A 24,929-nucleotide genomic window follows, 5' to 3' on the forward strand; every position below is an offset into this window, starting at 1 on the left:
GCTCCTCAGGTGGCCAGCTCCAAGACAGAAAGACCATAACCAAGGGCTGTGACCCCAGCTACACACACACACACACACACACACACACACACTCTCTCTCTCTCTCTCTCTCTCTCTCTCTCCCTGTCATACACATTCTCACACACACATTCTGTTTCTGTCTCTCTCTCTCTCTCTCTCTCTCACACACATTCTGTCAGACACATTCTCTCTCTCACACACATATTATCTGTCTCTTTCTCTCACACACACATACACACACACACACACATTCTCTCTCACACACATTCTCTGTGTCTCTCTCTCTCATACACTCATTCCAAGCTCAGCAGGAACCACTGCCAGGCCTCCTAGCTCCAGTGACCTCCCCAAAGGGCCCAAATCACAAGCAGGCCTCTACCTCTAGTGGAGTGGTGACCTCAGGCCTGGTGCCTCACGGAGACTTTGAGAGCTGTCTCCTTCCATCCCTCACTTACTCACCCTGTTTTCCTCACAAGCTCCCACTCCTGTAACACTTTGTTCCTGCTCACTCGAGGATTTTGTAGAAAAGCCAGATCACCCCCTTCTGCTAAAAAGAGAAGGTTCTCACTCTTGGGTAGGGGTAGAGCCGCCAGGTTTAGCAAAACAAACAAGCAAGCAAACAAAAAACAGGGCATCCAGTTAATTTAAATTTCATATAAACAACAAATAGTTGTTTTGTGTACATATGTCCCCATGCAATATGTGGGGCATACGTACACAAGACAATTATTTGTTTATCTGAAATCCAACTTAAGTGAGTGTCGTGTGTTTTAACTAGTATCCCTGCATGGTAGGGGTGGGGTAGAGCAAGGGTATCCCGTAGAAGAAATCGCCTTGAAAAGAAAACACACAAAGGTGTGGTGAGGACTGAGGGAGGAGAGTGAGCAAGTGCCCTTAACTGAGGGCCTCTCTCACTCCAGAAACTTTCATGCATGTTGTTCCATTTGAGTTTTTGGTAATTCTGGAGATATACGTATCCCTACTTACAGATTGAAAACAAAACAGAGGGTCAGAGCATCCAGTAGCTTGCAAAGCATCACGTGGGTAATTCATGAAAAGCAGGGACTATAATCCAGAGCTTCTGAGTATAACCCGAATGCTTTTTCTTCCATGTCAAGCGGCTCTGCCTGCTGATACACACTTGTAATTTTTATGGGCTGTACATAAAGAGCGTCCAACGGTTTTCTTTACTCTTCGAATACATTCATCAGGAAGCAAATTCAAAATGGCATCCTGGACTAACACATATTTGCAAAATACAGTTGTCTATTTACAGAGACCATTCTGTTGACAGAGAAAGCAAAAGCCTCTTCCCTCCTTTTGGCCATGTATCCCAACTAAACACATCACCCATGAGGACCTGTCCGGCAGTCCAGTTCTCTTGACAAAGAGGCAGAGAAAGGGTCAGGGCAGGATTGTTCCACCCAAAATGGCCACGACTCCCCAACTTTCAGGTGAGAAGGGTCATGGAACATCTGACTCAACAGAATCCTGACGGGGACCCTAGAGGAAAAGGTTCCTCTATCGCCATCCTAGCATCCCACAATCCATCATTTTCCAGAACACATGGTGGGGTTAATGTATATTTGGGGCAGCGGGGGAAATGAAAAACAAAACAAAACAAAACAGCTATTTGTCAAATGAATAGTGAGAAATACATTTCCCTCCCCTCTCCTCCAAGCTTCTAACGTTCATGGCACACAATGGAGGGGAAACAACCATAAAAATGACTTAAGATGTGCCCTTTTGAAGTACAGTAACTGTCAGACAAGCGACTATAAAAATAACACAGTTGAGGAGATCCAAATTTATTTCTGCTTAGTGAATTTCCAGATCAAAAACATACTTGGTTAATCAGTCCAGTTTTGCTTTGCTTTTGTGCTGTTTCGTTTCTAAATTTTCCTTTCTTTTCATAGATGCTAGCTGATTTTGCTTATGGCAAAACCCTTGCCCACCTCACACTCCTCCACTTGGGGAGGCCACGCGGTTGTGGGAACTCCCACCACCTCCTCATTCCTGGAGGAGGGCTAGGGAAGTGGCAAGTGCCCACAGGGGTGGGTGACGGCCAAGTCCAGACAAGTGGGGCTGAGGCTGCCTGCCCAGGGGAAGGGCTCAGTTCCATCCGTCCTTGTGTGGACGTGGTTTACTTGCCGCCCTTCCATTCCCCCCTTTCTTCTCCCACTCCCTCCCCACAAGCACAGGCTCCAAAGGTGCAAACAACTAACACTTGCTCTTTGGGGGCAGTGGAGTCTCCAGTTTTCTTGTGGAAGACAGCAAAAAAAAAAAAAAAAAAAAAATCCATACTCCACCCCCCACCCCTCACACCCAGCCAGCACCAGGCCATTCCCAGCCCCAGCGCGAGACTGCAAATATTCAGAGGCAATTACCCAGAGCCAGTAGGGCGCACATTCGTGCAGGACAGCCGTTTGCAGACTTAATTATTAGAGGCTTTATAAACATTTCAGCTGGGGAGGAATGGAAGGGGAAGGTGGGAGCACCAAAAGGAGTTTTCATTTCTGCTGATTTGAGTGCACGAGCCCTAAGGACAGGGCAGTTTGGGCCTCTTTCAGCAGCCCAGCCACAGAGGTCTGATTTTCCTCAGATAATTAAAGACTCCGAAGGTGAGAAAAATTCAATTTCGTTTTGGATCTAAAATCTCTCAGAGATTTCTTTTGAGAAGTCCAGACAATTAAATTGATTTAAGTTTCACGGTTAATAAAATCCTAGATCTACAAAAAACATAAATTCTGGCCAAAACGATATACATGTGATCACGTTTCCATGTATATTACATGAGAAGATTCCAGATCAGGCCTTGAAGGTATCACTGCTCTGACTGCATTTAAAAATGAGCCTGGTACAAGTATCCAGGAGACCCTGGCCCCTACTGAGCAGTGAGGAGCCCCCCCGCCCCCGCAACAGACAGGCAGCCTCAGGACTGAGGAAAGACACTGAGGAAATGGTGAGTGGCAGGAGAGAGGGATCACAGTGCCAGAGCCAGGGAAGGGAAGTCTAGGAGCACAACTGCTCCTGTTCTCACATGGGGGAACCGAGGCCCTGTGCACAGGGATGAGCACACAGGACTTTGGACTCTCAGTTCAGTGCTCCTTTCCAGCGCCTCCAGTTGTGAAATTGAGAACCACTGACATAAGATACACCTTGCGCGAAGGTGAGGGAATGAGGCCCGGAGGCTGCTAGGAGCTGGAAGTGGCAAGTGTTTGCCCAAAGCCTCCCGGAGTACTAGGCCCTGCTTTGTGATGGGGCGGGGGGGGGCGGGGGGCACCGTGGGAGAGGATGACGTCAGAGCGAACAGCCCACAAGGCCCAGGGGTTATCAGCCCTCTCAGAGGCCTCGCAGGAATTTCCTGTTATGTGATCTGCGTATTGCAAATAACCACAAGCAAGCAGGCTGTCACTCTTCCCCTCTCTTTTAGGGGAAGCACGGGCTCTTGGGTCACCAGTCGCCTGTGCTCTGCAGCTCTCCAAAGGCGGCATGGCTCCAAGAATGTCCACAGGGAGCCAGCGGGAGGGGATGCGCAGAGAACAAAGAGCGGGCCAGCCCAGGGGACGGTGAAATCCCAGCTCCAGGCAGCTCGGTTCTGGGGGTGCTCTGGCTCTGCCCAGAGGAGGATCAGTCAGTGACCTGGAACTCTCTGGATCCAGAACCATGGGTCTAGTTTTTAACGAAAACTTGTACGTGCTTTTGCCTCTACTCTCCTTTGTTTCAACTGTAAGATGTATAGTACACACACAGGACGACGCGCAACCCCGTGCACGGCCCCCGTGGCAGAGGACTGACATCACACTGAGGCACTCCAGAGGCAACCTCCACCTACGTCCTGCTCCCCTCCCCACCCCCACCCCACCCTCTCCAGAGGGAACGCCGTGCTGGCTTTGGGGATCAGCATTTCCTTGGTTTTCCTTATAATTTTGGCCACATGGTACGCATCCCTGAAGATTACAGTTTAGTTTTGCCTAGTAGTGTGCGTAGGTACCACGTGCTCATTTTTGGTTTTGTGTAGAACTCACTCGGATGAAGGTATTTTATTTATCCATTCTGCTATCTACGGCATTTAAGTCATTCTCAGTTTTTGGCTACCACACACAATGCTGCAATGGATATTCTTGAACATGTCTCCCGGTTCGCAGACGCTGGGGTTTCTCTACGACGCGTGCTTGACAATGAAGCCGTGCACGACGCAGAATGCGTTCTTCACCGTGAGCGGGGAACGCCAACCCGTGTTCCAGAGCTGTGCTGCCTTTGCCTCCTTACAAGACACTGAGAAACCCACTCTGCTTCAACAGAGGAGCGGTCACTGGTGACCGAGATGCCAAGAAAACCTAGTTCATCATCAGACCGGCAAGTTAAAGCCATATCCTGATACCTCCCTCTGTAAGGCAAAGCCCAAGATTTTAAAATTCTGAGCTTAACCACAACCAACAACCAAAACGGCTCCCCTTTCTACGAGAAAAATGTCACACACTCCCCAATAAGAACGAGGCAGCATCTACGGCTTTGGAGCGGACCCACCTGCCCGCACTGTTGACGACAGGCAGTAAGTACAAATGTGTCTCTAAGAGATTAAGTGTAGAAAGACTGTCTACCGATAAATCCCAGTCTGAAGTGGGTAGCGGAAGAGGGGAAGGGGACAAGGGGTGGAGAGGGTCCTGGAGGCCACGTCCCCTACAGCTGCCACATACCTGTATACTGGCTGCATCTCTCTTGCTATGCCAATGACGGCGCCTGGCAGGAAATTGTCAAACTCCTCAAACAATTCCCGGATGTTGGTCTTGTACTTCAGGTCTAGGTCCAGCTGAATTATCCGCAGGATCTCTGGAGGAAAGAAAAAGAAAACAATAAGACACAGACACACATCCTGGGAGGCTCAGCCACTGACAGAAAATGAGTGGAAATTGCAGAAACAGGTAGTGGATCATTCTTACAGTCACTGAATGATGCAAAGTTATGGCTGGAAACAGAGGCGCTTCATCCACCAGCAACCCACTCCGCATGAGAAGCCTTCGTAAACAACCACTCCACCTTTCCTTCCAATCGCAGGCAGGCATTTTGTTTATAACTCAGTGACCATGTGCCCTACTTCAGGCCCACTGTCCTGGTGTCATTGTCAACAGCACACCACTTCATTCTCAAAAGGATCTAGTGCTGAGTATACAGGTGTTTCTCTTTGGGGCACAGCTGGTAAACGACCCACAGGAGAGAGAGCTGAAAACCCGCCCTTATTAGCACGTTCTGCAAACGTAGTGTGTCAGGCTGGGATGCTGACCCAAAGGGGAACAGCTGAAAGACTTCAGATACTGTTTTTATTCCACTGGCTGAAAGACAAAGTGAACTATAATTAGACAAACTGAGTCTCACAATTACCTGGCACATAAGCTCTGTTTGTTTCTGTTGCCTCCAGATGACTCAGGGTGAGAGGGGAGGAGGGAGGCACTGGCTAAGTTCTCTCCTCCTTCCCCTACCAAGCCTGACTCAGCGCCTGTGCCAGCAGGGGACTGGACCCAGCTGATGGGGCCTCTGCCCCCCACCCCAGGAGTGATAGCAGGTGACTGAAACCAAGAGGGGAGGAACCAGTGCGGACATGAAATGGGAGGGGCTGCAGGGGCTCCAGAGAAGGGGCGCTCAGGGTCAGATGATGGAGGAGAGAAAGTGCTCTGCACTGAGGAGGAGGCCTGAGGTGGGAATCGGACACGAAGTGCAAGTTCCAGCTTTGCTGCTGATTAACTCTGTGACCCTGGGAAAATGACTTGTTTAAATCCTAGCTGTCTCATTTGTTAATGTGGGGGTGATACAACGGGCCTCGGGAGGCTGTGGTGCTGGGAAGAGGAGAGGACAGATGGGAAACATCTTGTATTCAGGCTGCAGAGGACTGAAGGAATCCAGGGTCTGGAGAGTAGGGAACTCACTGATGCCTGATGCAGTCAAGGAGGAGGATGCAGTCAAGGAGGATGCCTCCCTTCATGGAGGAGGGAGACTTGGGCTGGGCTGTGAACTATGGGCATGCCTGGGCAGCTGAGGCACACTAACACCCATCCGGAACATGAGGCTCCCCCCAGGACATGACGGCTGTCTGAGCAGAGGCTTCCCGAGGAAGCCCTCTGAAGACAGGGACCCTATCTTTGGCATCTCAGCCTCCACCCCTTCATAGGGCAGGCCTTGGTGGTCAGTAAACACTCAGGAATGTTTGTGGAATTCAATAGCCATTCTCGAAATTAGTTTATGAAGAAATCACAGCTTATGATTCCAGAAAAACTGATTCATTTGTTCTTGTTCTCTTTTCCTTTGTGGCACAGGAAAAAAAAAAAAAAAAAAAGACAAAACAAAACAAACAACACATCAGCTGACGTTTGACGTGAGCGTTCTGAAAAAAATAAGTTACACTAGGTGAGACCCCAGCTGCCCAGGCCGGAGGAAAGTAAGGGGGCACCAAAGCCACGCCTCTCTGGCCCTGTGGGAAGGGGATGCAGGAAAATGAGCTCGCCCAGCCATGGAACACCGCTGCCTGCCTGGCTTCACACTGCCCATCCCCACACGCCAATGAGTAAAACTGCTGCTCTCCCTCCTGCACTAAAGACAGCAATAACAACAACAACAGAGAAACCAGGAAAGGTGACGACTCGGGGCCTGCGGTCGGGAGGCCCTTGTGTTGACATCGCTGTCTCCCAGAAAGCTGCCTTAAACTAGGAGTGGAGAAGAGAGACAGACCACGGGGCAGAGCCTCAGGGCACCCGTTGCTTTCAGAGGTGGCCCTGGGGAACAAACACACAGTACCTGATGGGGACCTTAGGGAAGGACACTGTGTCCCAGGAGAGAACATCTAGGAATGAGAATCGTAGCCATCAAGAAGTCATGGTGAGGGGGTGCACACACACCCCCTCCAGCCACTTTTCTTCCTCCCTCCCTCCCTCCCTTTCTACTTCCTGTGCCCCAAGCTCCTACATCCAGGGTCTCAGGTGATTCTTACACACAGTAGAGCAAAGCACTTAATGAGACAGGGACAGAAGGGCACCATCATCCTGAGGAGAGAAACCACATCATGACAGGTTCTGCCGAGGAAGGTGGTGGAAGGGAACAAGGGCATTTGGCCGAAAGATGGGGAGGCCTCAAGGATGTATGGTGGAACTTCTGTGTGGTACTGACAGGGCTATGCAAGAAGGGGAAACGTCATCCTCATGGCTCCAGGGTGTACCTCCAATGACACCAGTGACAGTCACATGGAAGCACCCACCCTTTCTGTGAGTGGTTTTTAAGTACCCAGTATTGCACAGGCACTTAGCTTACTTCTCATAACCACCCAACGTGTTGAGTTATTCCTATGTTCAGATGAAGAAACAGCCTTAGGAAAGTTAAAAACAACAGCCCAAGGTCCCACAATAAACGAGTGCTGGAGCTGGGGTCTGACCTTTGGTCAGCTTCACATGAAAGCCCAGCACGCTCTTTCCAGTTGACCCTGATTCCCCTCTGATCAGAGAGAAGCTCCAGGGAGGCAGATCAGGCACCCCCTGCCACCATAGAGGGGCACAGCGAAGTGCCAAAGACCTTGACAGACAAAAAGCGGAGCAACAAGCTGGCCAAATGTAGAACGTAAGGGAAGTCCTCTACATGCAAATAGTTCCGCTATAATTAAAGAAACTCCCAGTGGTGGAGAGGCCATTCAGTCAGCTGGTCTTCCTTGAGGGTCTACCACGTGCTATGTGTACCCCTTGGTCTTTCAAGGCCATCTAAATCCAACCTATTCTGCGAAGTGCAGCCCGAATGCCTCCTTCCCTCCCCTGCCTGGACAGGCCCTGGTCAAAGTCATGGGCACTGCCACCTGGGTACCTGCCTCCCCATCTTTGCCAGAGTGAGTGTTCCTTGAAGGTGAGAATGTGCTGGGAGAGCGGAGTTCAGGGGCATCAGATGTCTCCTGAAGAGACCCAGCTCCTTCATTTTGGCAGAGCCCTGGCCTTGTCTTAAGAAGCCCATCGATAAATCTAAGCACTTTCCCTGCCCTTTAGGGACTGGCTGGGAGTAAAGCTGGAAAACGCCATGTGCGGCCCTGAGACACAGGAATTTGAGATATTTTTATGGTTTTATAACTCCTCACTTGGAAGGTACCTTATTTTACTATAAGTTGCTAATACTTCTTCCAAGAGGGACTTCACCAAATAAGTTAACTGGTTAGGAAGGGAAGAGGCAGCAGGTGTGCACGAACGGACTTCTTCACACTGATGTGAAAGGACTGACCCAGTTACTACTCTTTGGGCTGAGGCAGGAGGACACTCCCTTCTGTTCTGAGAGCCGACAGCCCTCAGAGCAACCTGCAATGTCATGCGGGCATCTATCCAGACGGTTACTCTTTTATGTGATTTTGAAATAAGATGCCAAGTTGCAAATGTCACTGCTGGAAAGAGGAAGATGCTTACTAGGAAGGCTGGAATGGACTGGGGTGAGATTCTCTTAAAGGGCCCTGCTCCTCTGGCCTCTGGTCCTTGGTGTAGTCCTCTCTCTGAGGGAACTGCATGGCTGGGGCAGGGGAGGTGGTATCTATAATGTTGAAAGGCTCTTCTAAGGATGAAATAAGATGGATACATGGCAGTGGCAGCAATGGTGACGGCCCAGAGGGGATGCTGGCTGGAGGACGGCTGTAATGACAGCAGTTATGACCACTGAGATTTAAGTAATAAATGGGTGAGATAACTGACTCCAAAACAAAAAGGAGATGAAATCTATAAAGCATGGGAAAAAGCATCTCAGAAAAGGGACTAGACATCTACAAAACTCAAAACAATGGCCAGCGTCCAGGCTGGGTGAATGTGGGCCATGTCAGAATCCCGTGAGAAAATGGTTAAAAAAAAAAAAAAGGCAGAATAATCTAGGATAACAGATCTGAAAGAAGAGCAAATCTACCCATTATACAGATGGAGAAACTGAGGACCAAGGATGACACGGGACTTGTCAGGGGTCACACAGTTGAGCTAAGTGGCAAAGCTGGTCCCAGAACTCAGGTCTTCTGATTGCCTAGCTAATGCTCTCATGTCAATTAGTGCCCCCCACCCTCTACCCACTCCCAATTTGGGCCATAAACTCAAGAGCAGAAAACACTGTGGCCAAAATATGGCCCAAAGGGCTGTGCGCAAGACTTGCCAGGCACCCAATACAAGCAGCTCATGGAGGATGTGCATATCATACCATGAAAACGTAAACCTGAAGATAAATAGTCGCAGCTAAAGAAAGAAGAGACCTCCATGATCCACATACTTTCTAGCCAGCTTTTGGAAAACTGCTCTCCATATTCTCACATTAACATCAGGCAGGGATGTCAGAAAACAACCAAAGCCAACAAATCTTTAAATTTCTCTAAGAACACACCTTGAGTCGCACATTCAAAGGGAGGCAGAAGCCTGACTTAACAACCAGGAGTCACCCATGGAGACACAAGCTCAGTGCCTGGTGTGAGAACTGCAACAGCCAGTAGAAAAAACACTGTCCCCCCACCTCCGCTGGTCCACCACCCAGTCATCTTCTGTTCTAGCTGGACCTGTTCACTCCTGGAAACATGTTTGCTGCGACATCCAGAAGATGGGCCATCCAACCAGCCCCTCAAACTTACCAATCTTGCCATGTATGTGTTTAATCACAAAACCGAGAACTGAAGTGTGTCATTTTCTCAGATAGAAGGAAGCTTGCCCATGTGTTAGGAAAAGTCCTGTGTGGCATGAGGGATTTGAGGAACATGATCCTCAGATGAGCACCAGGGCTGAGGCAGGCTGGCCAGACCCCTCAGTAGATGACAGAATGCAGAGGGACTCCCAGCAGTGTCCCTTCATGGATCAGCATTCAGGACTTTGAACACTGGTTTCCACGGGGGACGGTAGTTGGCAAGAGATCAGACAGGCTGACCCCGGGCCATTTCAGGAAACAGAAGAATTGCTGCATCCTGGGTATAGAAGGCGGTTCAGGGGTCCTGGCTGCAACCCCCAACCACAGGACTGATAAACATCTGACAAGAAGACAGGAGCCACTAGTATATGTCAACTCAAAGTGGGAAAGGATGCTAAGGATCTAGGTGGGATTTTTGGTCTGAGACCTTTTTCCACTTGAACTTCAAGGGGGTAAAGTAGTGGTATCATCTTCACAGGGGCCACATCCACTCACCTCACTCTCTCATGCTCCCATTGGAGGCTAACAAAATGGTGCCATTCGTTTCTAACAGGTTAGAAAAGGAAAGACGGGACTAGAAGTGCTGGCTACAAATGCAGCTTTCAAGACCTAGACCATTACCATCATGACCACCCTGGCCCTGGAGAGCACGGAGGAAGTAACTGACTGCCCAGGTGACTGTACTCAGGGTTCAGGAGGCCCAACCCGGCTGCTGGCGCCTGAGGCCCCGAGCACAGCCTGGCTGAGCCAGAGGGTCCATTCCTCTGCTCCAGTGCACGGCGGAAGACAACATGCGCGGCCTTAGAACCAGCTGGGCGCTTCCCAAGTCAACATTCCCCCGTGGAAAGGCTTGAGACAGCTCATCATCAGCCTTCAATTAAACCAGTCACAAGGCATGTCATCTGACCATGGATGGAATTACAACCCAGAGTGAGTAATTAATGATACCCAAAAACAAACAAAAGGGGAAAAGAAGCCTCTTTTCCACTCCCCTCCCTTCTCCGAGCCCCAGAAGTAATTCCTGGTAGATGCATCCTAACACACACAGAACACCACACGACAAAACAGATCAGGGAATTATGAAAAGACAGACACGCTTGGGTAAGCACTGGGCCTACCATCCTGCACAACGAACGGGCCTTCTCCGAGGGGGCAGATTGACTGTGCAAGTGCCTCCTTTCTCCTTCTGTCTTGAAAAAGCTTCAGAGCTTTCCAGAGATAAATATTTATAACACATCAGAGGGCTTTCACCTCAGAACACTACCCCTAGCTTTCCATTAGCCAGGAGAGGGTTCAGGGAGAAGGGGACACTGTGGCAACCCGAGTCTGTGAGGTGTCATGAGGTGGAGAATCTGGAAGCAGCTGCTTGGAAAGGAAGCTTGATTTCTCACTGTCTGCTTGGAAAACACTGCAACAATTTGCCACCTGTTTTATCCTCCTCTGGTGCTTCGTAATGGCTCCTCGGAGGCACATCTGGCCTGCAGGAGCCAAAGGCCACTGAGAGGGGTAGGGACCCCCCCCCCCAACGGTAAGAGGCCCACGGCCCAGGCCCAATCCTGATGTGCCGCACCAGCCACGCCAGACTGGCTGCTCCTGCTGCACAGGGTCTCGGGCTGTGATGGAAGACTGGCCACCACAATGCACAGACCCCAGCGGTGCCCCTGAGGGCGTCTGTAGTTGACAGTGGCTGTGGTGATTCTCAGACCCAACAGAGAACTTGGGTCTTTTCCCAGCTGGGCCTTTCCCTGTCCCTCAAAGCCCCCCTCTCCACTCCCTTCGCGGCATAAGGCCCAGCTGCAGGACGGCAGGCTAACTATGGGGAGAGCTGCCACCAACGAAGGTGGGACATGCCAAGCGTCCAAGGCCTTGGGTACAGACTCCTGGGGCTCCTCCAGCCTGGTCACACGGTCCCTCCTGAGGAGCAGAGAGATGGTATCCGTGTGCCAGGCCATGACGAGGGCTTTACACTTACCGAGCCAGCTCATGAACCTCTGCTTCACTTCTGCCAGGCGGCCATTAGGACCTCCTGTGTTCAAATGAGAAACCAGAGGCAGAGAGAGTTATGGGCGACTTGTCTAAGGCAACCTAGTGAGGAAGCGTCAGAGTTGAGATCACAGACTTCCTCACCCAGCAGTGCGCTTGATCCACCACACACGGGTTTACGTGTGTGCCTTCACACACAGATGTCTGAAATGCCTTCAGACGTCCCTGAGGCCCTTTTAAAATCGCCCTATCTTTAAACATATGAAATGCTGCCACATCAAGGATGAAAACATCAGACAGCTCCAGAGCACCCCGGTACAGTGGCTGGGGCTTCTGTGGACAGAGAAGGGGTTCCCACCTCCCACAACCACCTCCCTCAAGACCCTTACCCTCAGTGAGCTGAAAAACTATTGGAGTTCCCTTCCATTGAGTAGAGGCCAACGGAGAAACTTCGGGGCGGGGGAGGGGGGGGCGTGAGCGGGGGAGAGTTTCACGCCACAAAAGTTGAGAGGAAGTTTTCAATGACAATAGCCAACAGGCAGAAAATGTATTATAATCATTTAATCATCCAAATGCTCTGAGATTGGTATTATGATTTCTGCTTGACAAATGAGGAAATGAAGTATGGTAATCAAGATCACACAGCCGGAAAGTGGCAGGGCTGAGACTCACAAGGGATGCTGGGCTCTAAAGCCCATCTTGCTCTTCACCACCCCCGTCCCTTCCCCCCCCCCTCCCCCGCTCCCGCCCCCCTCCCCAGGGTGGCCAGGACACAACAGGCTGGACTCTGCAGACGCTGCTCAGCCAGGAAGTCCCTGACTCTCCCCAGGCTGATCTCTGTTTTCCACATCAGCAGCCTGCACCTACCTCTGGGGGAGGAGCGAAGGGAGGAAATGGAGTTCCTGCGAGTGATTTATACAACCTGTTAGCAGCTCTGGTAAAAGGTTTGGGGGCCAAGAGGTTGAAATTAATGGCCACAGTCAGTTTTATGCATTAGCTATACAACAAATTCTTTCTTCCAGCCCTACTCACCCCCTCTCAAAATTAAGCATGGAATAATGAGTGTGAGCTATGGCTCCGCGCTCACATTTTTTATAACTATCAGCTCCTGTTTTGTGGACAAAACAAATTATTATGAAAAGGCACAGTTTTTGCTTTAGCAACAGTGTAACATGAGCCTCCTCCCTCACCCCTAGTGCCTTCGGTGACTAGGTATATAAATCATATCCTTTAGGATAGGACAGAATTTATTTCCAACTTGGCTGAAAAACTTTAGGGACGTATATAATATACAACAACACATATAACACCTGGTCTCAATTTTCCTCTCACTTCTATTGCCAATATGAAATTATAGCTCATGTATCTTTACGAATTTTAATCTACAGAGGAAACTGAATTTTGGATTTGGAAAGCAGAACATCCGCCTTTCTTTCCTTTCTATGGCATGGATGTCCGTGGCCCCCGCTGGCCTCTCCACAGCTTCTAGCTCTCTGAGGTCTGCTAGAAACTTGATTTTTTATCTGCAAAGGCTTAAGCCCTGCTTCCTATCTGGGGCATGACCACATTCTGGCTTTGTTCACCAACACGGAGACTGACGCCAGGTCTCTGCTCTTCACCAGGAGGCTTTTTTCAAAGAGCCCTGGGGATGGCAGCTGGAGAAAACAGTCCTCTTTGGGCAGAAGTCACAGGTGTTTTCTGAAAATAGTGAGACACTGACCACTGGTCTACCCGAACGCTCTCACGGCTCAACTTTCCAAACTGCTCACTCTGAGGTTCTTCACCGGAATTGTGGGGGCCCCTGTTTCTAATCTCATCTGCCCTCACTCTTTACCTCCCCCAACCACTCTCTCCCTCTTTCTCGCATTTGAGCCCAGGCCACACCTATGGACTCAGTGTAAAATTAGGAAAACTAGGGGCATCTGGGTGGCTGGGTCAACTGAGCGTCTGACTTTTGCTCAGGTCACAATCTCACGGTTCATGAGTTTGAGTCCTGCATCAGACTCACTGCTGTCAGCCTGTCAGCACAGAGCCCACTTTGGATCCTCTGTCCTCCTCTCTGCCCCTCCCCCGCTTGCACTCCCCCAAAGGAAAAGTAACAAAGGTTTTATTCCACTGCCTGCAGCCCCCATCCCTATGCCAAGTTCTGACACACACTGGTGCCCCTGGCTCAGCCAGCTTGTCTGGGCCTGGTCACCGCAGCCTGCCCCTTAGGTTTATGCAAATGACAACGGCAATAACAGGACTGATTCCTTATATTTTTATGGCACATAGCAACGTGCAAAGTGCTTTCCCAACTCACAAAACGCTTTGCTATGCTTTAGCTTGTTTAAACCTTACAACAACCCTAGGGGGCAGGGGCATCCATGTGGGTTGGGTCCAGCTGCATAGAACAGAAGATGTAAAGTAACAATGGTTTGAACACACAGAAGACTAAAGCTAAGTCATCCAGGGGTGGTAGGGCCACTTCATGAAGCTGTCAAAGGTCCTGGCTCCTACCTTTCCGTTCTATTATCCTAGACCTGGTTTCCATTCTCAAGGTCACTGCATGGTGCCAGAGAGCTACTGAGGCTCCAGGCAACAAGGGGGAAGAAAGGGAAAGGTTCCCTCCCCTTACCCCCTGCAATGAGGCAGACCCTTTGAACAACTTTCCTGGAAGTCCCTAATTTAGTCACATGGCCACACCTAGCTGCAAGGGAAGCTATGAAATTATTTTACGGGGCATAATGCTGCACCCAAATAAATGGGATTCGCTTATAAATGAAAAAGAAGGGGCACCTCAGTGGCTCAGTCAGTTGAGCGTCTGACTTTGGCTCAGGTCATGATCTCGTGGTTCGTGGGTTCGTGCCCCACATCGGGCTCTGTGCTGACAGCTCGGAGCCTGGAGCCTGCTTCGGATTCTGTGTCTCCCTCTCTCTCTGCCCCTCCCCCACTTCTGCTCTGTCTGTCTCTCTCAAAAATAAACATTAAAAAATAATAAACAAACAAATAACTGAAAAGGAAGAGAATGGACACAGAGCAGCAACCAGCAGTACTTCCACAGCTGGCACACAGTAATTCCACTCACTTGACAGGTGAAGAAATACAGGCCCAAAGGATTAGGCTTTGCTAAGCTCACATCATCAATAACGGCAAAACAGGAACCAAGCCCGTGTCCTCTGACCCATGTGCACACACCTCTTCCCTGTTCAGGAAGCCCTCTCGCCGCTGGTGAGCTCCTGCCACGCTCCCGTCCGCCCACCTTCCAGACCTCCGATCGGCCCTCACCGGCTCCTTGCTGGCCACCCCTGAGAGTGTGCCCGCCAGGGCAGGGCTCCTCCATCACTGGCTTCACTCGTCACATCCAGGCCGGCTCTCCACCCTGTGTCCCAATGTGTCTCTCGGAATCCAGACACAGTCACGAGGAAGGTGAACCACACCAGAGACAGTCAGACCCCAGACAGCAGGGCAGGCCCTTCAAACGGTCTCCAGGACGCCACGGGAGTTCTGTGAGCACGACACCTTGCTTGGGGGGCACCACGCAGGGGTGGCTGCCACCTCCTCACCCAGTTTCTGGCGGCAGGCCTCTCAGGCGCCCATTCTGGCACTGAGAGCACACTTGACACGCACTGCTTGGTTGTGTGCTGGGCCAGAAGGCTGACCAAGGGCCCCTGGTGACGACACCCACGCGAGCACAGACCATCCTGCAGTCAGCGTCCTAGCACTGCAGCCATCTCTTCCACGTCACTAATGAAACGGTTTCTGTATTTTGGCAGTTCCTCCCGGTATGGATGATGAACCCATTACTCCTTCCTGGGCCTGAACGTCCTGAGGCCTTTTCACCCAGTGGACTCACCCTCCTCTCTGTGGGGTCCTGCAGCCTACCGCTACCCAGGTCTCCCCCACCCCCTCTGCAGCGAACGCAGCAGAAGGACCTGCAACCACGGCCGAGACGCCGCACGAGGAGGGTAAGTGCGATCAGGGGAAGAGCCAGCTGCCCCTCTCGGAGAAGCAGCAGCCCGGCCGCGAGCACAGGAGCAAGTTCTCCCAGGACCGCAGGGCAGCCGAGGAGAGAGCGGCCCCACGTCGTTCCTTGTGCCCAGAAATCCACATCGCAGCAACTGTCGAAGGGAAAAACCAGTTTCTCCGTGTTAGGAGCCCAGAAATACCTTTCTGAGGCTTATATGCAAAGAACTACCCATTCCCTTACTTTTTGCAGCAGGAGAAAAAAAATATGGTTTTAATCTTTTGGGGAGCAACACCTGTGGGCCCGTGACAGTTTGCAAACTGACTTGGCCAGTGGTCAGATAGCTTTTCAGGTTTCTTGTCTCCTGAGCCAGGCCTCTTGCCAAAATGTCATGTTGTTTTATTGATTCTTATGCTACGTTAAAAAAAATGATCTATCATCACCTATAAAATGAGGTTCCAAATGCCACATACTGTGCTAAGCATTTTTATGTATTTTACCTCATTTAATCTTTACATGTAGGGATTACTGTCCCTATTTTATAGACTCTCCCACCAACACAGTGGTGTTTCAATGCTTTCACCCCTGTTTACCAAGGTTAAGGGGAGCATCGCAGGAGCCTAAGTCTGCTAAGAATTACCCGAGAACCTGAGGAAGCCACAAGACTCCATTCTAACTTCCATTTAAAACACAAATCTGGGGCCGCCTGGGTGGGTCAGGCAGTTAAACATCTGACTCTGAGTTCGAGCCCCGCATCAGGCTGTAAGCTGACAAGTGAAGCTTCTTTGGGATTCTCTTTCTCCCTCTCTCTGCCCCTCCCCCACTGCACTGTCTCGCTCTCTCAAAATAAATAAATAAGCTTTTAAAAAATTAAAAAAAAATAAAACACAAATCTGCCTTCCTATGGAGCAAGGGTGCCTGAGAAACCCCCTTCCTAACCTGTTCCCATCCCAGACTCTATAACCAAAAAGATTCTGTCTTCCAAACTGTACCTAAGCACTAATTAATTCATTTCTGTTTTAATTAAATCTTAATTTCATTTAATTAACTAGTTTCTATTTTATAATTAAAATTTAAGTCATTTGTTTTAATTTTTTTTTTTTTTAATTTTTTTTCAACGTTTTTTATTTATTTTTGGGACAGAGAGAGACAGAGCATGAACGGGGGAGGGGCAGAGAGAGAGGGAGACACAGAACTGGAAACAGGCTCCAGGCTCCAGGCTCCGAGCCATCAGCCCAGAGCCTGACGCGGGGCTCGAACTCACGGACCGCGAGATCGTGACCTGGCTGAAGTCGGACGCCTAACCGACTGCGCCACCCAGGCGCCCCCTCATTTGTTTTAATTTTTAATTAAAGACATAAAATATAATGCCGAACTGACATAATTGCAGATGAAATTAAAAAAAAAAAAAAAATTAGGCCTAAATATTTCAGTGTGTATTTCCTAAGAAACTTCATGACAGCACAACTATCAGGACCGGGAAATTAACATTAATGCATCACTACCATTTAATCTATAGTCCCATTCAAAATCTGTCAATTGTCCAAAAACAAAAACAAAACTTCTGGTCTAGGATGGAATATAGTTGTCACATCTCGTCCGCCTGAAGTAGTCCCTCGGTCTTTCCTCATCTTGTGTGACCAGGGACAATTTGAGGAGTACAGGCCAATTATTTAGTAAAATCTCCCTCAACGTGCATTTGTCTAATGTTTCCTCGCGATTAGATTCAGGTTATGCATCTCTGTCAAGAACACCACAGACGCAGTGCGGTGTTCTTCTTGCTGTCACATCAGGAGGCACAGCATGTCAATTTGTCCCATTACTGATGATGTTAATTTCAATCGTAAAGTTACCGTTTGTTCTTTGTAACAACAGCATTATGTGGGGAAACGTTTTGAGACAGTGAAAATATCCTATTCCCGAACAAATTTTTGCCTGCTCTGGTTCAGTATCCATTGATTCGCCTCACCTGAATAAATTATTACTATAATGGTTATCACCAAATGGTGATTTTCGAACGCCTTCATTCCCTCTACGTTTATTAGCTGACATTCTACTGTAAAGAACAACTTTCTGGCATCCCTGCTTACAACAGGTCGTGCCGGGCAAATTCTTCCCTGACTGGAAGGCTTCGGGGTCGCCTGCCACAGGGGCACTGGACAAGGGAGCATCAGGGTTGCTGGCGGTGTGACTTCAGATCCATCCTCCAAGAACCCAGTGGGAGGTGGGAGGGGCGGGAGGGATGGAAAATGACCCTCTTGGAAAACCTCCAGCGGTACCACGCTAGAAGGCCCCTGTGCATTCTTACAAAAATAAGTAAGTGAATAGAGAGACTAGTAGGACATGACTGCGTATTGCAGATAGTTTCAGAAGGCGACACCGCCCCACCCTGGCTTTCCTCTATTTCGTAAAACAAGCAATGCATGGGCTCTACCTTATTTAATGAAACGTGAATTTAAGGACTTAAGGCAAGTGTGAGTAGACAGGGCACTGGGGTAGAGGCCTGGCTCACAGGTCTGACTCTGCCGCTACGTCCAGCCTTGGGCAAGCCACCTCCCATGTGGGCATCAGTTCTCCCAGACTGTAAAGACGAGTGGGTTAGGACACACGTTCTCCAGGACCCCCACCCCGGCCCTGCCACCCATGATTCTGAACAGAGGTGGCCCTTTTCCCTCACTCATAACCCAGCGGCTGTTCTCAGAATAGCACATTTATCAGGCACAGGAGATAGGCCTCTCTGTGTTGACCTCAGCCATGCCAAGCCAAACAAGTCATAAAGTCCCTACTGCGTGCCAATGTAGTATGACAGTGTGGAGGAGGTTCAGAAATGAATGACGTTGTTACTAGCCTCAAAAACTGCAAATCTAGTAGCATTTTCATTATATATTCTCTGCTGCCGCCACTACTGCTTCCAATCCTCCTTACGAGCATTCTTCACGGTGATAAGTATTACCATATGAAACTAACATTTATGTAGTACCTACTGTGTGCCACACACTGGATTACTCAAAAAAAATTTTTTTAATGTGTATTTCTTTTTGAGAGAGACAGGGACAGAATGTGAGTGGGTTAGGGGCACAGAGAGGGAGACACAGTATCCAAAGCAGGCTCCAGGCTCCGAGCTGTCAGCACAGAGCCCGACGCAGGGCTTAAACTCACGAGCTGTGAGATCATGACCTGAGCCGAAGTCGGACGCTCAACCGACTGAGCCACCCGGGCGCCCCACACTGGATAACTTTTAAATCTCCCAGTTCCCATTTAACAAAGGTGGAAAACTCAGGTTTATAGTAGCCACAGAACTTGCCCAAGGTCACTCAGCTGGTGAGTGACAAAGCAGGAATGCACATCAGGCCTAAGTGGTTCCAGAGTCTGAGTTCTTTCGCCTCCACAGGCTCCCTTTAAACACGTTCGCTTCGAAATCCACCCATACCCCATGCCAGTTTATCTGTTGCTGATAACAAACCACCCCAAGAGTCAGCATCTTCAAATAGTGTATGCTTATCCCTCATGGATCTGCGGGTCAACTGTGCTTGGCTGGGTGGTCCTCACGTGGGGTCTCCCTTGTGGAGACAGTAAAATAGCAGCTGAGGCTGCAGCGTCAGCCAAAAGGCTGGATGACCACGTGACTCACACTGCTTATCGGCAAAGAGCTCAGCTGGGGCTGTCAACCAAAGCGCTTTCCTGTGGGCTCTCCCTAGGGTATTGGCTCTGCCCGGCGTGGCAGCTGGATTCCCAAAGGGGAGCCTGCCAAGAACAAGTGTTCCGAGAGACCCAGGCTGACAGTGCACGGCTCTTAGGGACCGAGCCTCAGAAGTCATGCTACGTCACTTCCACAATATCCTATTTGTCAAAAACAGGTCACCGAGCCAGCCCAAATTCAAGGGAGGGAACTGCACTAAGCTGTGACTACTGGGAGGCATGGCTGCTTTGCCTCATCCCACTGTGGCATTACAGATTATTTAAATTTCTTTATGGTAGTCCACATCTCTACAGTACGTATGTATTCTTTTGTAATCACTGAAATGAATTAATATTCTAAGACATAATATTATAATATATAACATGATTATCAGTATGTCAAATATACACAAAGTATTATTGATGTATTTATATGTGTATACACATATAAGACTGGAAGAAAATGTGCATTAAAAAAGGTTTTTTTAATGTTTATTTTTGAGAGAGAGACAACAACCAGGGGAGGGGCAGAAAGAGAAGGAGACACAGAATCCAAAGCAGGCTCCAGGCTCCGAGCTGTCAGCACAGAGTCTGATGCAGGGCTTGAAGCCATGAACCGCCAGATCATGACCTGAGCCCAAGTTGGAGGCTTAATGGCCTGAGCCAACCCAGACGCCCCAGAAAATGTGCATTTTTTAAAGTACTTTTCATCTTCTCAAAATGGACATGTATTGCTTTTAAATTAAAAACACTTTTTCAGTTAAAAACATTCATTAAGGGATTAATTAACTACCTCATAGAATATACCCATTTTATGGCAACACATATCAGATTTAAGGCATTTGCCATGACCTTTAGGTTTTTTTAGGATTCCTTCTCAAGGTGGCTAGAGCTACCCATTTTTATAATCTGTATCCTATAATCAAGTCCATCTAGAGATATCTGCCTCCCTCTTACTTCACCACAAGGTAGCTTTCTGGATTTCCAAATGCATTTTTTTTTTTTTTTTTTTAAGAAAAAGGAAAGAACAAGCTGGGAGTTACTCTCATCTGATGTTTTTTCCTGTCATTTATGTAAGTGTACTTGTGCTACATTTTCCACATCTCCTCTTGCCAAACACCTCTTCGAAGTTCAAGGCAAATGCAGGCACTTTGGAGATCTCAGCAGCTGAGAAAAAACCCTCGAGTCTACTATGAGGAGTCTTTCTCTCAGTCTTTCTCTCAGCTCCAGGCCTGAGGAATCCAAAAAAAGACAGACCAGCCTTAGAGATATACAAAGACACAGGACCACAACCTTCGATGCACAGTCAACCTTCTGCAGCAAAGGGGATAGCCTGAGGGGGTAGGCAGAGCAAGTCCCTCCAGTCAGGTAAGTGACCGTAAGAACCTCCCTGTGGAAAATGGTGGCTGAAGGCAATAAAGCTGCCACTGTCCCAAAACATAGAGGGCATCTGAACCCAACTCCAAAAGCAGGCAAGGGGCTTCCGTCTGAGTCACAGCACCAAAAGACAGTGGTGAGCGTGCACTGAAAACTTCTGGAATTGAGTACAGAGAAAGAAGGAAACACGGGCAAGAGGTGTCAGGAGTGGGACTGAGTTCTGACAGCCCCGCCTTCCCAAAGGAAGGCAAGTTCTGACCAGCCAAGCCCTGGGATCTGCTACCAAGCCCACATGCATTAGCAGCTCTGGGAGCCTAAGGGGCTGATTTGTTGAGTCACTCAGCACTATTTTTACCCAGCCACTTTCCAACCATAAACCCACATTTCAAATTTCATTGTTTGGGTGGATTAAGAAATTTTGACTTGGCCTTTCTTGTGGTTTAACTTCCTGCGTGCCTGTATGAGGGAAAAACTTGAGCATTCCTATGGAAACATGATATTTGGACCTTTTCTTGGCAGGATAGTGTCCACAGTTTTGGTGTCTCGACTGTTCTCCAAACCTACATTGCTCAGCAGAGAGCCCTTGACCTGTCCCGTTCTCCCCTCTATTGAGGCAGATAGTTTCCCACATGGCAGTGTAGATCGTCTGGCTACCGGAATACTAGGTCAGGGCAAATTTGTTTATGAATATTCCACTCCAATATTAAGAGACAAAGCTGTCTCTGTGCAATTCATATAACAGTCAATCGTGACCTTATTAGTCATTAGTGATAAATACCCAGGTACTGAGTTTGATAACTGTCAGTGACAGAAGAATTGAACAAGCTTAAAACGATCGCCAAATGATTTCAATTATAAAGTGAGGCGTGACTGTGTGGTCATAGGAACAAGAAACACATACCAGAAGAAAAAGGAATGTTCCTTTTCTGTGGAAGCCAGGATGAGCCCTGTTTTCTTTTTAAAACACTTTCACCTCCACTCACATCTGAAGTACAGTTGCGATGCCTGGTAACTTTCATTCCTTTGATATAAACAGTCTCTAAAACCTCAGGGTCTTCCTGAAGACCAAAACTGCCAAAAACACTTTAACTCAGGCAGAGCTGTGACTTTCTGTTCAAAGATGGAGCCCCCTTTCCAACAGGAAAATCTGGAACTGCACCAAATTTGCCTTCTGCATCTAATGAGAGCCTTGACGTGCTATAGTAAAAACAAAAAAAAAAAGTCAATGTTGCTGGAGGTAAACCACTCAGGAGTAGACACGCCCCCTGAAGCTGGCAGTGCGAGCAGAGCCCTGCGTTCTCTCCTAAGTCCAAGGGCAGCACCACGGTAGGCACAGCAACCACACACGAGCCAGCAACGCACTGCACAGTTCTGAGACACAGGACACCTTTCCTGTTCATGACAGACAGCTGTGCATTCTTTTGATCATCCAACAGATATTTATTAGCCCCCTGCTATGTGGCCGGTGTTCTGACCACTGCAGATAGAGCAGGGAAGACAGCCCAGGGACCTGCTTCCATGTCACTCACAGTCTGGACAAGATGACTTCACACAGCAGGAAATGCCCGGGGGAGAAGAAGCAAGCTGAGCAAGGGGGTGCAACAGGATATGGTGAGGGGCAAGTGAAGTTGGGAAGACCGAGAACACCTTTTAAACAAGCAGCATTTGAGCTGAGACGTGAACGATGGGGAAAGAGAAATGCCAAGATACAGGGGAACACAGAGCAAAGGGAGCCACTGGTGAAAACCCAGAGCTGGCCTTTAGCCGAGTGAAAGAGGAGAGGGAGGTATAAAAGTCATGGCCGGAGCATTCAGTGGGCAGACCTGCCACAGGACTTGAGCAGGGCAGGAGGGTGAGCTGATTAGGCAACCTCCCCCCACCGCAGATGGCACCTCTCTCCCCAACCAGGTGTCCTGGTATCTGATGTGATGTGCCCCTCAGGCACCCTGGCTCTTGGGGCTGTGCTCTTAGTGGTGACGATGTTCAACTTGAGAGACATAACAGAGCTCCCATCTAGGGAGCTGCTTCTCTCCGTCACCTAAGTTTTGGGAGGCTGGGGTCCAAAGACAAAGGATGTGGCCACTGCTCCTCAAGGAAAACCATACCAGGAAGGCATAGGGACATAGGCCTGCTCTCCTTCCCCAACATCTCCCTGTCATTATGGTCCGGTTCTGGTCCTGGCCTCAGCTCTCCTTTGTGCCATCACCAAAACAGTTCCTTTCCTCCCACCAGCTGGGCTAGGAAAGCCGCACCAATTGGGGCATAAAAGGGTAAAAAAGAACACTCTGGGGCCCTCCCCCCACCCCTGCTCAGCCGCATGTTAATACACAAGAGGAATCGGGTTAACGATCATCCAGTGCAGGGACAGCAGAAAAGTGGCCATAAAAGTACTCTGTGCAGCCTCGCGGCCAGCTGTAAAGATGTAGGGTGGCAAGGTGGGGCTGGGGGTTAATTCATTCAATTTTCATTCAATTATTAGTTGAATAAACATATAATATCTGACTCTCTGATTAGGTGAAGCAAAACAAGGTCTCTGCCATCAAAGTGCTTACAGACTCATGATGGAGATTCAATACAAGCCACCACCACTCGAGGAAGCCCGTGGTGCATTTCCGGGGTGCAGGGGCAGTGCTGTGGGCGCAGCGAGCAGGCAGACCTGGAGGAGACTTGGTATTCGCTCGGGCCTGGTCTCCGTTAGCTCAGGCCACCATAACCAAATATCGCAGACTGGCTACCTTACACAAGAGAGAGTGATTTTCCCACAGTTCAAGAGGCTGGAAGTCCACAATCAAGGTGCTGACAAATTCACTTTCCCCCAAGGGGTTTCTTCCTGGCTTGCAGACCGCCACCTTTTCAGTGTCCCGCAGGCCTTTCCTCTACGCTCGCTCAGAGAGAGCACTCTGGCATCTCTCCCTCTTCGATAAAGGGCATCAGTCCCATCTGACAAGGACCCCACCTTTATGACTTCATTTAACCCTGAGATCCTCCCAAAGGCCCATCTCCAAAGACCACCATCTTGGAAGTTAGACTTCCACATCTGAACCTGGGGGGGGATATGCAATTCAGTCCATGTCAGGCTTTGAAAACCTGATATACACCAGCGTTTTTTCTCTGTGGGAAATGGAATTACAGGAGAGCCTGGCATCAGCAAAGGCAGGGCCATGTGAGCCTAGGAGAGCAGAAAGCTCTGGGAGAGCAGACGGCAAGCCAGTTTGGCTGTGGTAAAGCATTTATAAGGGACTCAGGGGGCGGGGGGTGAGGCTGGAAAGGTGGTCTGGGGGCAAATTATGGCAGGGAGTCAGGGAGCTGCTGAGTGCCCTGTAAAGCCCTCCCAAGCTGTGTGGAGGGGCCAGGCTGAGGAGGGAGACAAAGGGCAGTCGTAATAGTCGGGACAAGAGAGGAGGAGGCTCTGAATTAAAGCCATGGTTCAGACAGAGAAGCTCAAGCTTTTCTGGGACTGGCTGACCAGAGCCCAGCCTGGGTGGCGGGGAACAAAGCTGAGGTCCCCATATGCAGGGCTGCTCTGGGCACCAAGAATGTGCCTGAGTCCCATGGACAAAAACACTCCCATGTTCTCCTGCTGCCCGGCGAGGAGGTCTGGGCACAGCACAGCATGTCGCTGCCCTGCTAGGAGCTGGGGCCACATACGGTCACTTGTGGCTACAAAGGGCTGGGGCCCCAAAGGGAGTATCCACAGGTCAAAAGTGTGGGCTCTCTCTGGGTGCACTCAAGTCAACTGCCCCTCATCTGATCGGCCTCCCCATGGGCTGCCCTGCTCCCTCTGACTCCTGGGATAGAGAAACCAAACAAAGAATAGAACCAATGCTTCCCAAGCCACCCCCGGCCCCACCATCCACGGGCCCCACAGAAGGGCAGCTCCTTTGCCCATGCTTGGACAGGAAAACAAGAGGAGCTGCCGGAGGTTTTGGAACTGGACACACTCCGGTGACCCCACAGACCACATTCCTAATTCCTCATCAGCATTTCTGGTGAGGCCAAGAAGCCGGTGTGGCTCGCAGGGTCCCTGGCATACGTGGTCAGCCTCACTGTGGCCCCTGAGTACACTTCCTCATCTGTGGAACAAGGGTCCAGGCCTGGGGGTCCCTCAGACCCCTTCCGGTTCTAACCGGAACCAACCACCAACACAGTACATACACGGGGGGGGGGGGGGGGCACTGACCTTGGTGGCACCCAATGCCAAATGACAGTGAGTCTTTTAAGACCTGGCAAACAACAACAACAACAAAAACCCACTTCCCAGGGT

General features: G+C 49.7%; 1 protein-coding gene across 1 annotated transcript in view; it reads right to left on the reverse strand.

Annotated features, from left to right (window-relative positions):
* Window positions 1-24,929, reverse strand: part of XXYLT1 (xyloside xylosyltransferase 1) — a 172,937-nt gene that overhangs the window by 69,499 nt on the left and 78,509 nt on the right. Inside the window, exon 3 of the mRNA XM_058730910.1 lies at window positions 4,722-4,854. Coding sequence (XP_058586893.1) covers window positions 4,722-4,854 — 133 coding nt within the window. The remainder of the gene's footprint in view (window positions 1-4,721; window positions 4,855-24,929) is intronic.

This window comes from Neofelis nebulosa, chromosome 5 (genome assembly GCF_028018385.1).
Source record: "Neofelis nebulosa isolate mNeoNeb1 chromosome 5, mNeoNeb1.pri, whole genome shotgun sequence".
Classification (NCBI taxonomy): domain Eukaryota; kingdom Metazoa; phylum Chordata; class Mammalia; order Carnivora; family Felidae; genus Neofelis; species Neofelis nebulosa.